The sequence below is a fragment of the Mus caroli genome, unplaced genomic scaffold (genome assembly GCF_978045245.1).
Source record: "Mus caroli unplaced genomic scaffold, Mus_caroli_1 scaffold_9, whole genome shotgun sequence".
Taxonomy (NCBI): Eukaryota; Metazoa; Chordata; class Mammalia; order Rodentia; family Muridae; genus Mus; species Mus caroli.
This window is the reverse complement of record NW_028227264.1, coordinates 74,716,567-74,735,175: the sequence shown is the minus strand read 5'-3', so window position 1 is coordinate 74,735,175 and position 18,609 is coordinate 74,716,567. Positions and strand designations below refer to the sequence as shown.

General features: G+C 47.3%; 1 protein-coding gene across 13 annotated transcripts in view; it reads left to right on the top strand.

Annotated features, from left to right (window-relative positions):
• The window catches only part of Pcnt (pericentrin), a 92,975-nt gene that overhangs the window by 5,261 nt on the left and 69,105 nt on the right, over positions 1 to 18,609 (top strand). For all 13 annotated transcript variants that reach the window (XM_029482465.2, XM_029482462.2, XM_029482459.2 and 10 more), the window contains exons 5-12: positions 2,461 to 2,516; positions 2,713 to 2,887; positions 3,373 to 3,509; positions 7,522 to 7,633; positions 8,751 to 8,991; positions 9,866 to 9,953; positions 13,714 to 14,168; positions 16,779 to 17,343. In XM_029482465.2, the coding sequence (XP_029338325.1) occupies positions 2,461 to 2,516; positions 2,713 to 2,887; positions 3,373 to 3,509; positions 7,522 to 7,633; positions 8,751 to 8,991; positions 9,866 to 9,953; positions 13,714 to 14,168; positions 16,779 to 17,343 (1,829 nt within the window). The remainder of the gene's footprint in view (positions 1 to 2,460; positions 2,517 to 2,712; positions 2,888 to 3,372; positions 3,510 to 7,521; positions 7,634 to 8,750; positions 8,992 to 9,865; positions 9,954 to 13,713; positions 14,169 to 16,778; positions 17,344 to 18,609) is intronic.

Genomic DNA, 18,609 nt, shown 5'->3' with positions numbered 1-18,609 from the left:
AAGCAAGGACAGGTCACGGACCGTGTGTTTGTGTTCCCACCTGTTCTTTTCTGGTTGTTGCTTAGCCTTTAACAGCTGAGTCATCTTTCCAGACCTCTTCCCCCTACCCCCAATCACACCATGCGTATGCACGCACGGACACACACACACACACACACACACACAACTTGAAGCAGCCTGCTGATTTTCCAAATCACTTTTACTTAAGTACATGTTTTGCTTTTTTGTTCTTCTGTTCCTCGGAGGGAGGTGAGCCATCTAGTGGGCCTTCTGCGAGGGAAGGAAGCCATCCACTGGGTTCTCTCTGTTGGCAAGTCCTTACTAGTGTTCCAGCTTTGCCCCCTCTGCAAGTACAAGCAAACTTGACTGGGCCTATGTTGCTGGCTGGACAGTTCTTGAGTTGGCCTGGCTATTCATCTTAGATATGGTCATATTGCAGGTCTGCGTGCTAGATCCAATACCTTCTTAGTCTTCTGCCGGCTGCCCATAGAGCAGCCTTGGTGGACCATCTGCTTTTACTTAGGTAGTTAGTATTTTCTAAGTATTGGTGTTTTGTCTGCATCTATGTCTGCATCTATGTCTAGTGCCTGTGGTGGTCAGAAGATGGCATTGTCCCTCCAGAGCTTCAGTTACAGATGGTTCTGCTGCCATGTGGGTCCTGGGGTTGTACCCAGGTTGTCTAGAAGTTCTGGAGCCATCTAACTGTTAAGAGCCATCTCCTTAGCCCAGCATTTTCTGTTATATAAGTTTCAGCTTTATTGAGAAGTAATTCCCCTGTCACATAGTCTCTATGTATAAGCAGCACAGTTTGGTAGACTCAAGTTCTGTAGGTAGCTCCATAGTGGAGATTGAGGACATTCACTACTTGGGAAGAGGCCTTGCTTTTCTTTTTCTTTTTCTTATTTTTTAAAGATTTATTTATTGTTATATGTAAGTACACTGTAGCTGTCTTTCAGACATACCAGAAGAGGGTGTCAACCTCATTACGGGTGGTTGTGAGCCACCATGTGGTTGCTGGGATTTGAACTCAGGACCTTCGGAAGAACAGTCAGTGCTCTTAACCGCTGAGCCATCTCTCCAGCTCCCTGTTGCTATCTATTACCTGCCTCTCCTGCCTTCTCTCTGTGAGTCCATTCCCCAAGCAAATGGAGGGTCACATGTGGACATGTGGGGCTGGGAGTCTGCCATGGCTATCATGTGTGTTTGCTGTCAGTGCTCTTACCAGCTGAGCCATCTCCCCAGCCCCAGAAGGCTTGCTTTTCTACTTGCCTTCCCAACCAACATCCCTGTGACAAGCATGTCTTTCTCTCTCTCTCTCTCTCTCTCTCTCTCTCTCTTTTTCCTTTTGGCTTTTTGAGACAGGGTTTGTTTGTATAGCCCTGGTTGTAGGCTGGCCTCCAGTTCAGAGATCCACCTGACTCTGCCTCCCGGTGGGTGGGATTAAAGGTGGGTGTCACCACTGCTCTCCCCCCACCATACCCCACGGTTTCTCTGTGTAACAGCACTGGCTGTTCTGGAACTCTCTATATTGACTAGGCTGGCCTCGAACTCATAGAGATCCATCTGCCTCTGCCTCCTAAGTGCTGGGGTTAAAGAGTCCACCGGCAGGCCCCAGATGCATCTTTCTCTGCTGGAGAAAGCCTTCTCCCTTGCCTGGCTCTCCCCTCAGTGAGAAAGACCAGGTTTCTTTTCCCAGTGCTTTCTATATGTCTTTCGGTACTTTGAAATCAAATAAATACATGTTTTTGTTTTCTTGTCCAATATAAGCTCTCTCTCTCTTTAGTCTTTTATGCTTCCCATTCCACTTGCAGAGGCCCCTTTCCCTGGGGCCCCTGGTTAGGCTGTAGCCCTAGGGAAAGAAAGCAAAGGGCTCTCTTGTGCCCTGGGATATAGTACATGGCTCATTAATGATGGATCCCAGCCTTTCAGCTACTTTTCGACTTGTCTTCTGCTGCCTTGCCTGCCTCCTGCCTCCTGCCATTGCTTGCTTCTTCAGTCCTACCCTCTGTTGACCTTTCCATCCTGGGAAGTCCTGCTGGAACCCATCTTCTTGCCCTCTCCCTGCTTGAGTTGGGAGCTCTTGGATCGTAGGACAGTTTCTTGTGTCTTAATATTAAGCTTACCTTGGCCCTGGCCCAGTGGGCACATGAACTAAAGTGCACTGCAGTTTTCTTGTCTAAGGGTTAACGTGGGTTTGGAGGTGTTGGGACCCCAGCAGCTGATCTTGAGCTGTGCTCTTAGGAGAACCTGAGAGCCTGGAAATCTCAATATTCTTTCTTTTGATGTGAGTGCGTTTCTTAACTTAAACTGGCTACCGTTTGGCTGTCTTGTCGTCCTGTGTGCATTGGCAACTTCCCACAAGTGGACAGTGGGTACTTGAGCTCCATTGTTTCCTGGGTAACGAGATTGTGTTGAAAGCTTAGATCCTGTGGTCTGACCGACTTATGTTTTGTCTTGCAGCTGAGCTGAAGGAGAAGTTACGGTCAGAAATGGAGAAAAACGCCCAGATGATCGAGGTGTGTGGTTGGTTGGAAATACAGTTCTGCACGCACTCCATTTTACATTCACATCCCACGGAGCTCCCCACCCCCACCGTGATGCAGATACAGTTAGTCCAGGGAACTGGAATGTGCTGGGAGGAAGTCAATTCTTGGTGGTCCGTGTCCTTCAGAGATTGGGTTGTACCACAATCTGCTTTTTCTTTGAAATTAGACCCTGAAGCAAGATTGGGAATCCGAAAGAGAGTTATGTTTGGAAAACCTCCGCCAGGAATTGTCGTTGAAGCATCAGTCGGAGATGGATGGTTTGCAGAGCCAGTTTCAGAAGGAATTGTCAGAACAGAAGGTTGAATTGGAGAAGATTTTCCAGGCCAAATATGAGGCTGAAGGTGAGCCCCTGACTAGATAGAGCGAGCATATCTGGGGCACGGGGCGCTGAGTGCCTGCTAGAGTCTGCAACTGGACTTGCCTGTTCCCGCCTTTGCTTCCAGCGTAAGCTGCTGAGGACAGACATACAAGAGCATGGGTGTTCATAGAGCCCTCTTGCACTGTCAGTTACTAAATTCCCCCTGCAGAAGGAGTTTGGGGGCTGCTCACTTTTGGTACCACAGATGTTAGGTAACATAGTGGTGATTCTTGTGAGTTGAGTATGTCTGCTTGCCTCTTCTTTCCCTCCGTGGGAAGAATAGGCTGGCTCCTGAGGCCATTGTTTGTGCCATTGTTACATCCCTCTTTCAGGCAATCCTGGGTGTCCAGGATTGAAACATGGTGGGCATAAGATTCTGCGTGTAAATCGTGCATTTGTTGTGAAATGCCGATCAGTAACGGCTACTGAAGTTTTCATAAACTAGGCGACCTCTGTGCTGCTTTCTAGTTTCCCTGAAGAACCTGGAGGCTCAGCACCAGGCGGCCATCACGAAGTTGCAAGAAGACCTGCAGTCAGAGCACTGCCAGTATTTACAAGATCTAGAGCAGAAATTCCGAGAAAAGGAAAAAGCAAAAGAGTTGGAGGTAGGCCCAAACATAACGTTGAGTCATTTGATTGTATATGAGGATGGGGTATGTGTGTCTGCATTTCTGGGGTGGACAGGGTATGTGTGGATTCACAGGCACACCATGGTGGGTGTCAGTGTCTTCCTCTATTGCAAGCCATCTTACTTCTTGAGACAGGATCTCGTGCTGACCCGTGAGCTCACAGGTCGGCTAGACTGGCTGGCTGGTAAACCTTTGGAGTCTGATACTCCAGCGCTGGTGTCCGTCACAGACCTCCTGTTACACCCGGCCGATCTGAGCTCAGGTCTTCATGCTTGAGTAGCAGACCTTCTGTATACCAACCCACTATCTACACCTTCTGTATACCAACCCACTATCCTACACCTTCTGTATACCAACCCACTATCTACACCTTCTGTATACCAACCCACTATCTACACCTTCTGTATACCAACCCACTATCCTACACCTTCTGTATACCAACCCACTATCCTACACCTTCTGTATACCAACCCACTATCCTACACCTTCTGTATACCAACCCACTATCTACACCTAATTACTAGCTTTACTAGAGGAGTTCGCGAACAACTTGGAACACTATATATTTTGACGTCTGCTGAAACTTAAGTGCTGAGTTCTAAGAGACTTAGTTCTTGGTTCAAAGGCATAGAGCTACAAGGCCAGGCCCATAAAGTAATGTTCAGTTTTTAAAAAGGATTTATTTATTTTTTTATTTTCTGCACATACGTGTTTAGCCTGCATGTATATGTCTGTGTGAGGGTGCAGATCCCCTAGACTGGAGTTACAGACAATTGTGAGCTGCTACATGGGTGCTGGGAATTGAACTCAGGTCCTCTGGAAGAGCAGCCAGTGCTCTTAACCATTGGGCCATCTCTCCGGCCCCCTTCCCCCTTTTTGTTTTGTTTTGTTGAGGCAGGGTTTCTCTGTTTGTCCTAGAACTCTGTAGACCAGGCTGGCTCTACCACTGAGCGAAATTCCCAACCCCTCAATATTTAATCTTGAATTCAGAAAATACGTTACTCTCTACACAGGTTCCTGAGACATTTATAAAAGCTTTGGACACTGGGAACATAAGCACATACCCTCTGAGCATAGGTGATTAAGCAAGAAGGTTCCAAAACAGGGTAACCAAAGCTGTTTCTGGTGCTTAGGTATTCTAGACAGTTTTCCTAGTGAAATACTACAAGTCAGATGTGAATATGGGAATGTCCTGCTCAGAGGCTTCAAGTGTTTTTATTACCCAACGTAAGAATCAAACTGTCGGGTCAAGAAATTAGGAAAAAGGGACTGGAGAGATGGCTCAGCAGTTAAGAGCACTGGCTGCTCTTCCAGAGGTCCTGAGTTCAATCCCAGCAACCACATGGTGGCTCACAACCATCTGTAGTGGGATCCGATGCCCTTTTCTGGTGTGTCTGAAGACAGCTACAGTGTACTCATATATATAAAATAAATCTTAAAAAAGAAAAAAAAGAAAGTAGGGAAAATTGAGTCAGAAGCTGCAGTTAGTAGTTCTGAGCAGAGGAAGTATTGAGTCCTAAGATCCACAGGAGGCCTGGCCGGCCTCCTTGTGTCCAGGGCCTGTGCCCTCCTTATGCAGAGGCCCACAGGAGGCCTGGCCGGCCTCCTGGTGTCCAGGGCCTGTGCCCTCCTTATGCAGAGGCCCACAGGAGGCCTGGCCGGCCTCCTGGTGTCCAGGGCCTGTGCCCTCCTTATGCAGAGGCCAGTCTTGTGTCTAACCTGTCCCGACCTCATGTCCTTATGGTACTCCACAAAAAAGAGCTTTGTGCACCTTTTGTTCCAACAGCTGTGAGCAGGGCAGGCTCACCTCACAGCCACTGCCACTCTTGCTGTAAACTGGAGCCCACAAAGGCCTTGTCTCTCTATGTTTGCCCACAAGGAGATGCACGTGAGGGTGGTCCTTCAGCCCAGCCTTCCTGACCACGTGTATAGCCCTGGGCAGGGGCGGCCCCACTGGCCATTGGCAGCATGTATCCTTGCTCAGAGAGAGACAGAGAAATTGCCCTGAGAAAGAATTGGAGCACAGGTTCCTGAAAAGAAGACCGTAAACCAGACTGTGTGCAGGCAATACTCATTTAAAAAATGTTACAAGTTTGAATTAAAGTGTATCATTTCCGCCCTTCCCTTTCCTCCACCTGAGCCCGCCCATGTCCTCCAAGCCCACACTCCTCAAATTTATGTCTCCTTTTCTCTGGTTATTGTTGTACGTATGCATATTTATTTCATTATTTATTTGTTTGTTTAATGTATATGAGCGCTCTGCTGCATGTACGCCTGCATGACAGAAGAGGGCATCAGATCCCTTTATATAGATGTTCATGAGCCATGTGGGTACTGGGAATTGAACTCAGGACCTTTGGAAGATCAGCCAGTGCTCGTATCCTCTGAGCTATCTCTCCAGTCCCACATATATATTTTATATATACATAAATGTATAGCTACAACCTACTGAGTCCGTTTAGTGTTGCTTGTATGTGTATTATTTCAGGGCTGACAGCCTGATATTGAATAACTAATTAAGGGGCTCAGCCTTGGGGAGCACTAATTCTAAGGCTCTCAGCAATCCTTAGTTGCCTGCAGTTCTTTGTCTAGTAGTGTGGCCCTTGGAGGCTTCCCCATCCATGCCTTTTAGCCTTGTTGTTGGGATCTTGTGTAGACTGTCACATTATGGAGACATTTTAAGGGAAGCATCCCTGTCATTTCTAAGACATAATTTCACTGCAGACTTCCTGGTTTCCCTGGCTTACGATCTTTCTGTCTCTTCTGCAATGTCCTCTGAGCCTTAGGTGTAGGCGATGTGTTATAGATGCATCGATTAGTGCTGAGTATCGCAAACCTTAGTCATCTGTATCTTACCCACTTGTGGTTTTCTGTGATGATGTCTGCTGCAAGGAGAAGCTTTTCTGATGGTGAGAAATGAGAGTTACACTTAGCTGTGGATATAAGGGTGAGTATTTGGAAGGCAGTTAGGGATCATGCTGGTCTAGTAACGTGGTAGTAGATTGCCCTCTAAACTCCATGGCCTCACTAGCCCCAGGTAGCTGGTTTCTAGTACCAGACATGTTTTTCCCTCCCTATGTCCAATTTTGGAGCTGTTGGTTACTGCTAGGTGCGGCTATCAGCTGGTTCTGGAGGCCTTTGTGTGAAAACTAGAGGTGCCTATCAGCCTGAATCAGGGCTTCACCTTGGCCTTGGTCCTGGTGACATCCTCTTCCCAACACCTGCAGATTTCTTCCACAAGCTGTTCTCGGTAATTGTGTGAGCTCTTTGCAATGGGGTGTTCTGATGTATCAAAAGGTTAGAAGGAACCTACTTCAGTAACGTGAAATGAGGGAGGTTCTTTATTTTGTGAATGGTAGTTAGTGTGGTTTATGCTGTTTTCTGAGAGTCCTCCAGGTAAACATGGAGTGGACCCGTTGTAAGGTTGGACCTGGAGTTGCATGAGTAGTGTCAGAGTGACCGAGTCCTATTCTACGTGGGGACCCATGGTTTGAGCACACACAGGGCAGATGGTATAGAGACATACAGCTATAGTTCAGGTCTTAGGCAGGGAAGGGGCATGTGACTCGCAGGTGTGGCTGCATGGTTGAAGCTGCACTGTGAACAAAGTCACTTCATTTTTTAAATTCTTTTAATGCTTATTTTTGAGAGAGTAATTGCTGTTGTCCAGTCTGACCTCATAGGGCTGAGCTCAAGAGATTTTTCTGCCTCAGACTCTGTCCCAGACTTAGCTGGGACGACTGTTGATTTTTGAAGGCCCCTTGGCCTTGCTTGGTGGATGGAAGCTGTTCACACTGCTTTGTTTGGGTTGTTGCTTCGTTGCCCTTCAAGCTGCAGGCCGAGGAGCTGAGCTCTTACTCTGTGGGCTTCATGCCTCCTTTTGAGATGTGACTCCCTGAGGCAGTGTACAGTACAGAGCCACACATGGGCCGCCACCTGCCCGGCTCCTTTGGTTCTAATGTAAACATTTTCTTCTTCTTCTTCGCAGTTAGAGACCCTTCAGGCATCCTATGAAGACCTAAAGGCGCAGTCCCAAGAAGAGATCAGACTCCTCTGGTCCCAGCTTGAGTCTATGAAAACCAACAGAGAGGAACTGAATGGTGAGGACTTTTGTGGGATGTTTGATCCTTCAGGGCTGAGCTGTGCAGACTGTTGTTTGTTTGTTTGTTTGTTTGTGGTTTTTGAGGTGGCATATTGGAACCTATTGTCCTTGTACATTTTTTTTAACTTTTTAATTGATTAGTTTTGACTTTTATATCATGTACCTCAGTTCTGCTCATCTCCCCAACCTCTCCTATCCACCATTCACCCTTGCAACCTGCTCCCCAAAATAAAACACACACACACACACTCACTAGAAGACATCTCATTGTGGAAGCTGTAGTGTGTCACGGTGTGTCCCACAGTGTATCCCTCTGTCCACACCTCTTCACTTATGAATGTTCATTGCCATGAGACATTGTCCTGATTCGGGATCTCTGGCTTCTGTGATGTCATCAATATTGGCTCCTCACTGGGACTCCTCCCAGTTATCCTGTTGTTAGCTTGTGTCATGGAGATCCAGCAGCTTTGGAATAGCAGGACCAGCCCTTTCACATGTCAGTCATTCACAGAGGGTGTAGAGTTTTGGATGGGCCAACTCAGAGCCCTGGATCTAGGCCTGGGAGGTAGCTGAGCTAGTTAGCCCTCTGACTCTCCCTTATCTGCACCACCAGGACAAGCTCTCAACACTGCTCCTGCTAGGTTAGCCCTCATATCCTCATGTCCTCATGTCCTCAGGGCTGGCCACCTGCACCCAGGCCTCCAGAGCCAGCTCCACTGTGCTGCCCGGTCAGGGTACAGAGCCTGCTCTCCTAAGGGCTACAGCTGTGAGGGGCTGGGCTGGCTTTCCAGCTCTCATCCCTCAGGGATGGCTCACCCGCGCCTTTCCCATTGGGGTGGCTCCACTGTGTTAACCAGGAGAGGTGCACAGCTAACTCTGAGTGCTGCAGCCAGCAAGGGACTTGGCCAGTTCACCTGCTATCATGACTTCAGGGCCAGTTCTCCCACCTGCCACAGGTGGTGACGGGTCAGAGGGGGAGGGCTCTTCCTTCCCACTATGCCACCTCTGGGCAGAGGAGTCTGAGGCTAGCTCTCTTGAGCTCTTGTGCTGTGGGTGGGGCACAGGGTCATTCTCCCGAGAGCTGCTGGGGTGCTTACATGCTTCTCCCACTAAAGGGTCATGGGATCCAGTCCTGGCCCAAGCCTCTCACCTGGAGGAGCTGGAGCAACTGCGGTCGGGTTTCGCTCAGCAGCAGCAGCAAGAGCGAGCCCAGCACGAGTCGGAGCTGGAGCACCTGAGGGTCTATTTTGAGAAGAAGTTGAAGGATGCCGAGAAGACATACCAAGAAGACCTGACTGTGTTCCAGCAAAGGCTGCAGGAGGCAAGGGAGGATTCTCTGGAGTCTACAGAAATCAGGTAATGGAAACGTTGTTCCAGTTCAGTGGATTTCTGCCATGAGGGGACCTTGGGCTATGTTCTGCACTTTTGTTTGTGATCTCACACTAAATAAAGTACAGTAGAGCTGGGTTTTTTATTTTTTGTTTTTTGTTTTTTCCTGTTTTCTGTTGTTGCCTTGACTGGCCTGGAACTTACAGAGGTCCAGCTGCCTCTGACTCCCTAGACCTGGTAATAAAGATGTGAATTGCTATGCCAGTACTTTCTGGCTGGCCCTAGAACCCTGTGTGTTTGCCACCCACGGTTTTGCTGGATTATCAGTGTGTGGCCCTGTGGTCAATCTCCTTCTCTTGTGTTATGGTATTGGCTAAGCAGCATGGAGACCTAGCATCATCTGTTCCTTAATGTAGCTACCTTACCTCTGTGTGGTCAGACACAGGGACTGAGTGGGCGAGAAAAAGGTTCACACCTTAAGTCTCTTTATTAATTTAGTGAACGATTGTTTTGTCTGCATGTATGTATGTGCATCACATGCTCTTGAAGTCAGAAGAAGCCATTGCCATCCCTGGAGCTGGAGTTACAGATGGCTGTGAGCCACCCTTCCGTGCTGGGAATTGAACTTAGTTAGGTCCTTTGCAAGAGTAACTAGCGCTCTTAGCCACTGAGCCATCTCTCCAGCTCCCAAAGATTTTGTTTTTATCATATTTAATTTTGTTTGTTTTTGAGAAAGGGTCTCACTGTGTAGCTCTGGCTGTCTTGGAGCTCACTGTGTAGACCAGGCTGGCCTTGAACTCACAGATACGATTGCCTGTGTGCCTCCTGAGTGCTGGAATTCAAGGTATGCAACCACTGTAGCCAGCACACTAAAGCTTTTATACATGTCTTCTCTCTTTAGTTCGTCCTGTGTGCTTCCGGAGGAGACATCTGGGAGAGAAGGAAAGGAGCCACCTGATCCACTTGATCTTCAGCTTGGGCAGCCGAAGGTGACAGGCTGTGTGGCTTTAATCTGAGGAGGTTGAGAGTCAATCGTCTTTAAGTTAGCAATTGGCCGTCTTTCACGTCATAGAGTGCGTTCTGTCCTTGTTGCCTCGTCCCTCGGGGAACTTGAAACACCTCTCTAACCTCACGTGTGCATCCAGGCTTGTTTAAGGAGTAAGGACCTTGTCTGAGGCTGTTGTATCCTCCCTTCCCTTAGGCCTGCTTGCTTGTTGTCCTGCTCATTCCCCAGCTGTCCTCGAGCCTTCTTTGCCACCTGTCTGCACACCTGTCAGCCTTGACTTTGGCATTCTGACAGATGTGAAGATGTTAAAAGACATCTGTTTATACATAGGCGTGTGTGTTGGTGCACTCGTGTGTGTGTGCATGTATATGTGTGTGCATGCACATGTGGTGTGTCTGTATCTGTGTGTGTGTGTGTGTGTGTGTCCTAGAGATTAGGACAATACCGTGTGAAATTGGGAGGGGAACACAGCTCAATCCATGACAGGCTTTTTCCAGCTCTTGGAATGAATCTTTTTTGCCCATATGTCTATCAATACCTGGTTTCCCCTGCTCTGGTAGATGTAACAGAGTCCCCCTGTATCCTGACTTATACCCATTGGTAATGGCTGCATCCTCTGTCTCTTGTTAATGATCTGGGGTATGAGAACCTCACATCCTGCCTGCACTCTTTTTTTACACTACACGAGGCCTTTGAATCCCAGGTTCTCCCTTCATGTGTATTCCTTCTGTTGGACTGTTCATTGGCCTGTGGGTTTTCTATCACCTGTAGCTCTTGTGAGCCTCATGATTGAGTTTTGGAAATGCTCAGACATCTTCAGGGGCTCCCAGAATGGCACTGACACTCTCCTGATCTTCATGCCACTGTCCTCAAGTCTGTCCAGACTCTTCCCGTCCTTCATGGTGATTGTTCAACTACCGTGGGAAATTCAGACATTATGCGAGCTCGAGAAAGTCATGGCCACACCATCATGGGCCTGGACAGACTGGAACATGTTAGCTTCTTCAAAGTTACAAAAAGGCTTCCTTATACAGCCAGTGCCGTTTAAGGAGTGTGAACTAGTTCCTGTCTTTTGCTGCTTGTATGGTAACTAAACCGTGGTCTCTTCATGCACGTGACCATGTCTGATCACATGTCTGATTTTTTTTTTTTTTAAGAAGAATTTTTTTCTTTTCTTTTTTTTTTTTTTTTTTTTTTGATCACCAAGTTGTCTTTAGAATTAAGGATAAGATGGAACTAATAGAGCTTCGGGCAAAGCCTTTTGAGCCACCTTGCCCAAACCAGCATCTGTCCATTTGCAGGCAGTCTGTGGTCTGTGGCCCATGATCTGTCCCTACACTGTGGACTAAAGACAGAGTTTCCTAAATGATAGGTGCTTGTTTCCCAGGTCGCATGTTTATCTGGAGAATCAGTTCAAGAAACGAATGTGGCCGGGCATAGTGGTGCATGCCTTTAACCCTAGTCCTTGGGTGTCAGAGGCAGGCAGTCTTTGAGTTCCAGGCCAGCCTGGCCTACATAGAAAGTCCCAGGAGAGCCCCCTGACAGTGTGAGTTCATGTGTTCATTATTTCTCCATATTGTCAGAATTTTCTTCAGCATTTCTTATTGTGTGGCCCTTTTACACAAGTTTTTTTCTATTTAAAGTCTTTTTTCCATCTTTATTCTGTTTTTTGTTTTGTTTTAATTAAATTTTTTTCAATTCACTTTGCATCCTGGTCACAGACAGCCCCCTCCCTCTTCTCTTCCCAGTCCCACCCTTAGAGATTCCTCTCCCCTTCTCCTCAGAAAAGAGGAGACCCTCACCCCTACTTGGGTACCACCCCATCCATCCTGCAACATCTAGTGCCAGCAGGTCTAGGCACATCTTCACCCACTGAGGCCCAACCAGGCATTCCAGGTAGAGGAGAAGGGATCCAATGGCCGGGAACAGAGACCTAGACAGTTCCCACCCTGCTTGTCAGGGGACCCATGTGAAGACCAAGCTGCATACCTGTGACAAATATGTGGGTGGTCTAGCTAAAAAAAAAAAGAATAAATAAAATCCTGTGACTGAGATCACAGAGATGCTGAGGCGTTAGAGGCACTGTCTGCTCTCTGAGAACAAGGGGTCCCCTGTACCCACAAGGCTGCTCACAGTGGTCTGTGACTCCAGTTCCTAAGGAGCTGATGCCCTCTTCTGGCCCTCAGATGTGATAGGCTTTCATGTAGGGCATAGATATACATATAGGCAAACACCCACACACATAAAATAATTTTTAAGAATTTAAATACATGAAAACAATAAGATAAAGAATGAAAAAAATAAAAATTCAATATATTATAAAAAAGATACCACTTACCAAAATTAAATTAAGGTAAACTATTTAGTCAGCTGTATAACCCCTAAGGAAATAGAAACAGTCATTGAAAGTCTCCCAACCAAAAAAGAGCCCAGGGCCAGATGGTTTTAGTGCAGAATTCTACCAGACATTGAAAGAAGAGCTAATACCAATACTCTTCAAACTATTCCAAAAAATAGAAACAGAAGGAACACTGCTAAACTCGTTCTTTGAGGCCACAGTCACCCTGATACCTAAACCACAAAGACTCAACAAAGAGAATTCCAGACCAACATCCCTGATGCAAAAACACTCAATGGAATACTCACAAACCGAATCCAGGAACACCCTAAAAACATCGTCCACCATGATCAAGTAGGCTTCATCCCAGCTTTCTTCCTAATGTCCTTGCTGCAGTAATAGCCTGCAGTAAACATTTCTGTTGTTTTGGTTAAGATTTAAAGTTATTGTTCAAACCCTGTTTTGATGGTTTCATCATCTGTGCCATCTTGGGTTGTCTGAAATGGATTATCTCTTTAGGGTTAGCATGGGTCACAGTTTCTGTTTGTTTGTTTGTTTGCTTTGCTTTGCTTTGCTTTGTTTTGTTTGTTTTACATTCTCTAGCGTTATATTAAATCTGGATATTGTTGGGCATAGCCTTCAAGAGTGGATGCTATAGGGCATTGAAATTTTGCTTTAGCAGGCAGTTATCTTGATGAACCCAGACTCCACGCTCCATCTCTGCTTTAGGGTGAATGCTCTGTTCAGTTCTTCTAGCTTTAGCCAGCTTGCTTTTGGAGCCTGTCCTACATTTGCATTAATTTGGGGTCAGCCTGAATTTGGGCCATGTCTGATGTTGTACTCAGCTTATAGGTCTCATACCAGGCACAGTTGGTCTGGCTAGATTTGTTTACCAGATGATGGCGCTCACTCCCCACTTCCGTTTTCGATGCTGATTATGCTTTTTACTGGCAAGTTTATTCTGTACTTTTTTTCTGTTTTGAAATTTTCGGTATCTGCCCATCTTTAGCTTTTTATCTTCCTGTTCAAGAGACCTTTAGAATTCCTTGGTTTATTATATAGATCAGGTGACTTAAACTTTCTCTCTTGGGTTTCTCCTCTTGTGGCTGTTGGGTGTGGTCTCCCCTTGAAAAAGACCTATAGGTCCATCTTTGCCCCAGTTGGGTGCGTGTGCGTGCATGTGTGTGTGTGTGTGTGTGCGTGTGCCTGTGCGCCTGCGACAGTTCCGGGTGTTGTTTGTGTGGAGGAAAGCACATTACTTTGTTTTAGAGTCTTACCATTCCCAACAGCACACAATGTATTCCCACTGCTGTATAGATGTCTTCGTGTTAGGGCTGCACTAGAGCCATTGCATCCGAATCAAGAGAATGTCTCTCCTCTTAAATAAAACCATGTTGTCTTACAGGTCCAGGACAGTCTGGTTGAAGACTGTCAGATGAAACTCAGTAAAGCCGAGGAGAAGATTCAGCAAATGAAAGAGGAGTTCCAAAAGAAGGAAGCCGAGTGGGAGCTTTCCCGGGAGGAACTAAAGAGAGAAGCTGAAGAGAGGTTAGCCTCCATGTTTCTGGAGCTGAGAGAAAAGGCTGAGTCTGAGAAACTGTCCATAATCAGCAGGTTTGAACATCGGGAGTCCAGCATGAGGCACCTGCAGGACCAGCAAGCCGCCCAGATCTTGGACCTGGAGAGATCTCTGATGGAGCAGCAGGGTCACCTGAGGCAGCTGGAACAAGAACTCACTCGAGACGACCTGCCTTGCAGCCAGTGTGGCCAGGAGCCCGCCATGGCCCAGGAGGAGAAGGATGGTGTGCCCCTCCGAGAGAAGGAGGACTGTGCCCTGCAGCTGCTGATGGCCCAGAACAGGTGGGTGAGGTTGTGGGACGGTGGCTGTGGTGTGGAGCCACCTGCCCAAGGTGCTGGCAGAGCTTGGTTGGGGAGGAATTGTGGAAGGAGGTAGCAGAAGGTATGATAGACCGCATTTGTACAGCCGTGTGCTCTGTGATGGGCTTGCTGGGAGTAGCATTGTCCTATGCCCCGTGGAGCCTGAGTCCCTTGCATGAAGCTGAGTTTGCATGTGTCCTGAGCATCCACATTCTTGCTTGCTTGTTTTTGAGAAGAGGTCCCTTTTGTCACTAAGCTGATTTAAAGATACACTGTACTCCCCTAGTCTCAGCTTCCTAAATGCTGTAGCTGTAGGTACATCTAACTTTTGTTTTGAGACAGACAAAAGTTCTCTATAGGTTTTGATGGCCGCATACTGTGTGTATAGCCCAGGCCGGCCTCTTAACTCCTAACCCTCTGCCTAAGTCTCCTGCATGCTGTGATTATAGACATAGACACTATACCCAGTTATGCCTTTGTTCCGTGTGTGCATGTTTTAATATTTTAGTGACAATATATTTTTTATAATAAATTGAATTTAATTTTTCATTCCTCATCTTTTTTATGTATTTAAGATCTTAAAAATTATTTTATGTGTATGGGTGTTTTGCCTATATGTATGTCTATGCCCTTCATGCATGTCTGTCACCTCTGAGGGCCAGAAGAGGGCATCAGCTCCTCAGGAACTGGAGTCACAGACCACTGGGAGCTGCCCTGTGGGCGCAGGGGTGCAGCAGCCTGTGGCTGTAATGTCTCAGCATCTCTCCACACACTGAAAAGTGACAGGATTTTTTTTTTTTCCTTAAGCCAAGGTCTCACTCTAATTCTCTAGTACTAGATGTCCTGGAACTCACTCTGTAGACCAGGCTAGCCTTGATTCCATAGAAATCCACCTGCCTCTGCCTCCCGAGTGCTGGGATTAAAGGCGTGAGCCACCACTGCCTGGCATTCAGTAACAGAATCTTAAAGCTCCCTAACAAGGTCTTATGTCTTAGTCAGGGTTTCTATTCTTGCACAAACATCATGACCAAGAAGCAGTTGGGGAGGAAAGGGTTTATTCAGCTTACACGTCCACATTGCTGTTCATCACCAAAGGAAGTCAGAACTGGAACTCAAGCAGGTCAGGAAGCAGGAGCTGATGCAGAGGCCATGGAGGGATGTTCTTTACTGGCTTGCCTCCCCTGGCTTGCTCAGCCTGCTCTCTTATAGAACCCAAGACTACCAGCCACAAGGGGACCTCCCCTCTTGATCACTAGTTGAGAAAATGCCTTACAGCTGGAGCTCGTGGAGGCATCTCCCCAACTGAAGCTTCTTTCTCTGTGATAACTCCAGCTGTGTCAAGTTGACACAAAACTAGCCAGTACATCTTATGTGGACATGTCCTTCATTGGGATGAACGTTTTGTGGGTCTTTTCAACTTAAGCATATTGTTTTAAAAAAATAAACATTTTCTTCTAAATCTCATACTTCCTTGAAGTTATAGACTTAGGGCATAGTGAGATTATTTTCCTCCTTTGTTGCCAACTCTTTTGCAGTTCATAATCCTTAGGCTGTAGAGGCTGAGGTATAATTCCCAAGGGACTGCTAAATCTGCTGGTGGCTTGGCCCCACTTGCTTCTCCATCTTCCCCAGCTTTTCGGCACCAACTGGGGATGCTAGGGAGTTCCCTGGGTTTGAGATTGAGTTCAGATACAGACCCGTTACTGTCTGGGCCAGATAGCCAACTCCCCAGGACCTTGGAGTTCCTGGCTCACAGAAAGCCTACAGCAAAGTCGTCTGTGTCTGAGTTGCAAGGCTCTTGGGACTAGGAGATGCCTCAGTGGGTAAGAGAGCTTGTGGTCAAAGCATTGAGGACCTGAGCTTGAATCCTTGGCTCGGGTAAAAGCTGGGCATGGCTGCACACACCTGTAACTCATTGCTTTGGAGTGGAGACTGAAAGACTCCCAGAGGCTCACTGCTCAGCCATCCTATCTAAAACAGAGTTTCAGTTTCAAGGGAAAGAGACAGAGATCAATAAAGAAAGATACTCATTGCCCTGCTCCGGCCTCTACATGTGTGCACACACAAACATAGACACACACAGGTTCTCAAGTCAGAACTCATGTGTATGTAAACGTGACACACTTCCCGTGGAAATTAACTTCTGCCAGGGACCTTGGTTAGTCACAGTTGCACAGTGGGGTTCAACTGCTCTTATTTAAATTAAGCCTTCTTTTTTCTTTTGGCTTGCTGTTAACCCCCTTAGGTAATTTTTCCCTGTCACGGCACAGAGGATTCTGGAGTAAAATGCTGTCACAACTTAGCTGTTGAGCCAGCCATTTGAGGTCCTTCCTGTAGGGATGTATGTACAATTTCCCTACGGGTGCTGTGTCTTCTTTGTATTTTTAAGAGTTGGGGACTCTGTGGCTTTTACAGTTTCTTGCCCTGGCGTTACTCAGGCTTCATGTGGCCCCTGAGTTTTTCTGAGGGAAGGTTCAAATCCAGGATTGAGGCAGCAGCTCCCTGTGGGAAGTGTATCTCGGGGCTCAGAGGGGCTAAGTTTGGTGTGGCCATGTGCCCTATTGTCTGTGTTCTCCTTGAGTGTTGTCTCAGGTTTTTGGAAGAGCGGAAAGAGATCATGGAGAAGTTTGCCAAGGAGCAAGATGCCTTTCTTCGAGATGCTCAGGAGAAGCACAGCCACGAGCTGCAGCTCCTCCAGCAGGGACACCAGCAGCAGCTCCTGGCTCTGAGGATGGAGCTTGAAACCAAGCACCGCTCTGAGCTCACGGAGCAGCTCGCCTCCTTGGAGAGCAGGCAGCAGGCGCTCCTTGAGACTCACGTGGCCGAGCTGCAGGTAAAACACAATGCCGAAATTAGCGCCTTGGAAAAGAGACACCTCTCCAACCTGGATGAGTTAGAGTCCTGTTACGTGGCCGACGTTCAGACTATTCGGGATGAGCACAAACAGGCTTTGGAGCTCTTGCGAGCGGAGCTGGAGGAACAGCTACAGAAAAAGGAGTCTTGTCACAGAGAGATGTTGACACAGGAGTTGGAAAAACTGAAACTCCAACATGCTGAAGAGCTTCAGTCCGTAAGAGATAGCCTGAGAATGGAAATGAGTGCCCAGGACATAGAGAACGGGAAAGGGCCAGCCGCTGACTTGCAAGGAGCACACCAGGTAAGATGCCAGGGCCCCGTGCATGTTAGATGTGTCTGGGCATTTGTGGATATACACCTGCGTGTCTTGGTTCCACATCTAACTGTGTATTCATGTACCTGTGTCTCTTGTCCTGTGTGTGCCTCTTTGTGTATATGTGTACAACTCTGTGTTGGCACATACCCATGTGTGTGAATATGTCCATGCCCATGTGTATGTGTTTGTCTGTGTCCCTGTGTGGTGTGTTCATTTATGTGTATCTGAGCCTCACAGATGATATGGTAACAGTCAGGTTTGTTCAGGGCTCAGGTCACATTTGTACTGATTGCATGGAGAGCTTTCAGGAGTTCCCTGAAGCCAACCCGAGCCCTCCTGTAAGTCTTAGTTCTGAGACCATACACAGTAGATGGATCTGATTTCTCTGTTGTACATGCAAAGCCTCGGTTCTCTTCCTATTGCAATTTCCTGAGATTAATTTTTATATGAAGAGGGAATTTCTGGCAAACTGGCGGGTGCCCTATGTCTGCTCGCAGGACTCGGGAGCCTGTGATCATGAATAAGCTATATCTATAAAACCATCTAGTGTGCTTTGTACAGCCTTTGACCTTAGATGGTGGCTTCTGTCTTCTTGAAATGGATTAGGCTGTTGTGTGGTAATGCACGGAGCAATGGAGAATGCTTACTGTAATCGGTGCATCCGTCCTAGTGTCTAGAATGGCCCAGAGATCTGATCCATTCTCTCTCTCTGGACTGGTTTGGAGAACGTTTGAGACTGCAGACTCAGACCAGTCCTCTGGAGCTGCAGCCTTGGTCTTGGTAGACTTCTGTTTGCATTCAACACAAACCAGTACAGTTAAGGGACTGGACCTTGTTCCCAGTCCACAGACTGAACCTGGAGGTCATCTTGATTCATTTGTTTTAAAGGAAATCAAGTTCTGGGCTGCGGTGATGCTTCAGCCCTTGCTGCTCTTCCAGAGGATCCAAGTTCAGCTTCCAACACTCATGTCAGGCAGCTCAGCCTGGAACTCCAGGTCCAGGGGACTCAGCGCCTCTGGCCTCTGTGGACAGCTGTTGTCATATATATCCCCGTACCCACATACAGACAACACATAACATACACAATGAAAAAATAATAGAAATAGAAATAGCTGGCCATGGTGGCACACACCTTTAATCCCAGCACTCAGGAAGCAGAGGCAGGCTGATCTCTGTGACTTCTAGGCCAGCCTGGTCTATGGAGAGAGTCCTGAACAGCCAGGGCTACACAGAAAACCCCGTCTCTGGACA